Genomic DNA, 5691 nt, shown 5'->3' with positions numbered 1-5691 from the left:
GGAAACGTACACCACGTACACAAACCGGTAGATATAATTACCAATTCCGCAGAGTCATGTACGTGTTCAATTTGGGTAATGATTTGGTAAGATTTTATTAGCAGTGGTAGCAATTACAAGTTGTCACGAAATAATTTACATGCATTTGTAAATGCAAACTTTTTCGGTATTAATCGATTCATGGTGCGCCCTTCAGAATTGCTAATGTCACGCGAGCCAGACACCGCGAACACAATCTTATGTACGAATGCAAATAGATTATTCAACTAAAATTGTAATGATGCCAAGAATGAAATAAAAGTTACAACGAAGTGCACAGTTACCATGAACGATTTGATTTATTTTTTTTTATTCCAACACGCCCGTATAACTTGGGTATGAACTTGATTCTGTCATTTCAATCTGTCGGTCAGCAATTTGTATATTGTTGATTCCCTCTACCACCCGATGCACAGCCTAAAGCAGATTGGTCCCAGTCGCTTATGCAACGACAGGAGTAGGAACCACTACAATCTCTCCAGCAACAGGATGGAGAGCTAAAAAAGGTACAGCTGGATCCATTCTCCTTCCAACAATCCTCGTTGGCAGTGCACTGTAAGTATTGAATCTCCACTTATTAATCATATTCATATGAACTTGACTGGGATTGGGTTTTCATGGGTTGTGAGAAAGGACTGGGAATCGAATCGGTATACGCAATACGGTCCCGGATAGCCGTTTTGCCATTGGGTATGCCTATATATAAACTGTATAGTAAACAGTCAACCCAGTATCACGATTTGGTCAGAAAACGGCTCAACATGGCCTGCCATTTTAACATATTTCGGAATTTCCATTTGACCATGAGCGCAAAGTATTAACAACCATTGCCAGATCTAATATTTTAATTTGACCAGTTAAATTTGGACCTGAGTATGACCTGACCTGACCTCAGACTGAGCGTGCAAGTCCAAATGTCTGGATATGGAGTACTTATTAATTATGCGATAAAACCGCGGAAAATCATCTATTTTATAAATAATGAAAGATGAGATTGGTTTGAAAAGTGATTTTGTAAATATGCTATTTTGAGTTGTGCCGCCAACGGAAGGGTTTATTTAAAAAACCCATCAGTACAGCTTTGCGGAGCCCGACGTAGGGATTATTATTGAACGGTTGGCAATATGTGTGAATTGACTTCATATTATTAGTTTGTGTTGTCTTTGTCCAGCATGATAACCTTGTAATTCAGAAATTTTGATAACTATGTATGAGAAATTTGGAAAAACCTTATACCTGCAATATAACTACTTTTTTAAGACGGTCATTTTGCTTTTTACGCGAAACTTCTAACTTGAGAGGGATTCCCACACAAGCCCTTCAAATTTAACATTGAGGGTTAGCAACAACATACTATCACTTCCACATACACATCCATTGTATGACAGTACACATATATGGGGAAAAATAGAAAATTCTGTCAAGCAAAAGCAGATTTCTTCCTTCTTTAGAGAAGATTGAAAATTATTAGTTCTAACCTGAGCCTGTGAAACACAACCACAGGTTCCATCACGTCGGCATGTTTCTTTCAGTCCATTAGGGCAAGAAGGGCAGCTATCGCGCGTGGTACACTTAAAGTGATTATAAATATAATAAGAACCCATTGCAGCGTATGGATTGTTTATACATATACTTAATCCGAAATACCTCAGGATTTGCGTCACAATAACATCCTCTGTATCTGCTGCACAACTTGAGTGGTTTGTCGGTAGGACAGACTTCCCCAGTACACTCAGAGTCCGAGGAACACTAAATTTTAAATAAACCAAGACTTGTAAGGAAATTCTAACTTGTTCCCATGAATTTGATTTATCCCACATTTTTTGCGCAACTGGAACACTTGGAACTTCCTGTGCCACAAGCACTTATTTGACCTGCTGGGCATCTCTGTGTACAGTCCTCATTGCTCGAGCACTAATTAGAAACATAACTTTTAGTGAAATACATACATACATATGTATTTAAACATTGAACGTGTAAAACAAAATTATTTTTTTAGTACAAGACATGCAAGAAGCGCATATCCTTTGAAACCCTCCATTTATAAACGAAAATCTTGTACCTCAGTTTTTATGCACTTTTTCCAAAATTCAAAATCTATAGTGCGATTCATAAGTCGTGAGACGATAAATTTTAATAAATTGTCAATAATTACTACCAATGCGATTCTTAATGTACATGGCATTGTCACCGTCTATCAGTTTGCAACTGGGCTGTTACGTTACTCCTGAGTTTTTCCGAGCGCGCTCTATCACTGCTTTTTCTTGCTCCGTCGTCACCATCGTCAAAATAAATATGCACATTGAAATTCATGCAAGTTATTCGGTGTCCGAACTCTCTCCTGAGTATTTTCTATGGCACAAATCCCCAAATCTCTCACTTCCCCAGGCTTATTTAAGGCATTATCCGATTTTGGTACGGAATAAATACCTTTTTCGTTTAAATAGTATGTAGAAATTCGTCCCAAATGAAGCTTTCTAGTCCGAATTGACCACATTTTTATAATAGTGCACCACACCGTTTTTAAATACCTGCTGTACCTTTAATACTTACTATAATGATCCATGTTTAATCTCAAACCCTCTTAGAACACAATTTCAATAAAACGTATCGATAACTCTATAAAGCGCTGAAAATCCGGCATGAAAACATTGATTTTAGTCACCTTAAAAAGGCCAGAGGTATGGGGCTTATAACTTATGAATTAGACCCCTATGTAAACCTGATTCTTGTATAACGTTTCATAAAAATACAAAAACAAGATAATTTAGTTACCAATTTTTCTCTACATCGTGAACATCTGTGAATCTCCTCTATGCAATCACTCTTCATTCCAATGGGACAGCGACAATCAGAATTCTGCCGACACTGTAAATATAATCAAGCATCAAATACTCCATCCTGTTTCAATCTTCCTATAGTCAGGTAACCCCATCAATTCTCTCCACGCATCTACACTTTCTCATGCCACGGCATTCCACCGCGTAGTAGGAACTACCCAGTTGTTGGCAAATGTTGTCGTAATGCTGTCTGTCTGTCCGGCTTACGATCGAAGAACAAACCGGAAGGCCAATGAGACCGCACTAATATATTGACATATATTAAACATTTCTTCCACTGTTTAACTACCTTATTAAATTACTAATGTATTGGTATAATTTGTATAAAACGCAGTATACATACCTGGTCTAAGAAAGACACGCATTTACAACTTGTCCCATACTCATCAAATATACATTCCGGCCGTTCCAGTGGGCCACAAACTGTGGCGCTACAGTTTTTATGGAGGTTGTCGCACTTAAAAAGTTTACAAAAATTTTTAGTTCCAAGATCTCTTAATTAAGTATAGTTATTTTCTTCCCAAATCCATTTATTTACCTGATACTTGAGGCAGTAACATTGATTAGACGTGGCATTGCAATATGGCACGGTCTGTTCAGGCCCACAACGAAGAACAGATGACTCGCAACCATGCACCGTGCACTGAAAAATTTTTCAACATAGTTAGATGTATGCGTGTGTTTAGATAATTGGATTTTGGTATGGAGCGTGTACACGTGACTAATCGTAATTCAGAATTCATACATAATTTTATTTCATACCATGATTCTATTAATTATCTATGAGGAACAAAATCCACACCCACCAGGAGGTGTGGTTTAGGAAATCCGAGGTGACTAAATTATCCTTGCCACATGACATACTTTATACGCATTGTGTCAAAAGCGCTGACATCCGCACCCCCAATGGGAGTGGATGGACGAATTTCTGTCGTAAGTGCAACCGATGTGTGACTCCGAAGTCATTTGAAATTTTTACGACGTGATCGCCAGAACTAATTTATGCATTTCCTATAAAATTTTGGTCACACTTATACCTTTTCATAAAATACTTTCACACTCAAAACTTATTTTGAAAATTGGAATCCGTTACTCATTCCCTTTTTCATTCATTTCTTTTTAATTCAAAATTCCTGCATGATTAATTAAAATCACGGATGTCATAAAGAATTAACGTAGACGGTAAATCGTACGGAAAAGGTTGGGTTTGAGTCTTTTTAACGTTTTAGTTTGCGTCAATGGTGAAAGAAATCCGGTAGACGGGGCATACTTTGTGCGGGAATTAAAAAAATCCGTCTAGGGTCACAAAATTTAAGAAATATAATATTTAAAGAAACCGGTAAAAATATTGATTACATGATGTTGCCCAACTTGTGTAATATCTCGAGGGGTCAGTACATATATGGCTACGCGAAAATTTACCCCAGTTTGTTTGCCGTGGGTAAGATTCCATATACAACGAATTGTGACGTGAATACGCCCAATATTTAATGTACGTATTTACCGGTGGTGAGGTATTGACGCATCGACACTCGCCATTTCGTCGACAGGTTTCCGCATAATAATCTGAACCCAGGTTTTGACAAATGCCGTTAAAGTAATGGGTATCCGCTTGATCTACGTTCGACAGGTGGCACGTTGTGTTTCCGGTATTGCACTAAAATGTTAATTATTTCGTTCCGTTAATTTTAACAATTGAGACACTTAATACTTGTAAATATTCAGCAATTTACGTACATATGGCGTGGTAATCAGGGGGATACATTTGCAACTGGTTCCAAACTTGTTGAGGACACATTCTGCCCGCTCAAATTCCCTGCATACGGTGGCGCTGCAGTTTTTTTCCTTGTTGTTGCACTAATAAAAAATTCAGAGTTAGATATGTCATGTTCACAATTTTTATTAGTTATATATTATTAGTTATTCACACTCTGACGGAAATTATCCAACAAAGTGGGAATTTCCGAAACCCTGGATGCTTCAAAAACCTCACAACTTGCACAGTTTCTTAAATCGGTAAGGAAATTAAAGTGGAGACCAACTCAAATACATTTTTCTATTAAGAGACAACATTACGAGATAATATTTAGCAATACAATTTGGTTACAACCTACATAATTTAAAACGCTACAAAATTTTATGGAAATCTAGTATATGTAAAAATTAGTCACCTCCAACGTTTACACGCTTCTTATCTCCATTAATTTAAAACTTACCTGATACTTTAGACAATAACATTTATCCGAAGTTGAATTACAATACGGAACACTGCCATAGGGTTTACAGCGATCCGGTGATATTTCACAACCTGTCACAGTACACTGCAAAAATATCCCAGGTTTATAAATTAATTTTATATATACCACAAAATAAATTAAATCCCTCACCAGATTTCGACATCTATACTTAGTAACTGAGAGCAAACCGGTGATCCCGTCAACCACAAAATTCCCAGGGCAAACAACGCAATATGGAACCAACGCCTGTATCATAAATTAAAAACATAACACTTTTAATAACTCCCCACTTTTAAAAACTTCGTACAAATCAACATCCCTAATGACACTATGCTTATTGTATTTATATTAACAGGATATTAATTTTCAAAATAAAAAAAATTGCACTATAATATTTTTTGCTTACATCATGCCCCACTCTTTTCTTAAAATTTGTGTCGAACAAGGACGAAAAATCGTCAAGTTGTCGTGTGTCTAGTTGAGCAACTTAACAACTGGGTATAGTTCAAGTGTAATCTGTTGCATTTATTTGCATGACCTTTCACCTCAGAAAGTTGATCACACGATGCTGGCAT

The 5691-nt window shown here is 37.0% G+C and overlaps 1 protein-coding gene across 1 annotated transcript; it reads right to left on the bottom strand.

Moving 5' to 3' along the window:
• Positions 1 to 319: 319 nt before the first annotated feature.
• Positions 320 to 5691, bottom strand: LOC110859038 (neurogenic locus Notch protein). Its single transcript, XM_022107901.1, has 14 exons — positions 5655 to 5691; positions 5523 to 5602; positions 5267 to 5362; positions 5096 to 5200; positions 4617 to 4736; positions 4384 to 4536; positions 3418 to 3522; positions 3223 to 3336; positions 2970 to 3122; positions 2815 to 2907; positions 1858 to 1953; positions 1687 to 1788; positions 1518 to 1610; positions 320 to 592 (listed from the first exon to the last, which is right to left on the bottom strand). The coding sequence occupies exons 1-14, from the start codon at positions 5689 to 5691 to the stop codon at positions 410 to 412; spliced, it is 1530 nt and encodes a 509-aa protein (XP_021963593.1). The 3' UTR covers positions 320 to 409.

Source organism: Folsomia candida, unplaced genomic scaffold, assembly GCF_002217175.1.
Source record: "Folsomia candida strain VU population unplaced genomic scaffold, ASM221717v1 Fcan01_Sc024, whole genome shotgun sequence".
NCBI lineage: Eukaryota > Metazoa > Arthropoda > Collembola > Entomobryomorpha > Isotomidae > Folsomia > Folsomia candida.
This window is presented reverse-complemented; position numbering and strand designations above follow the sequence as displayed.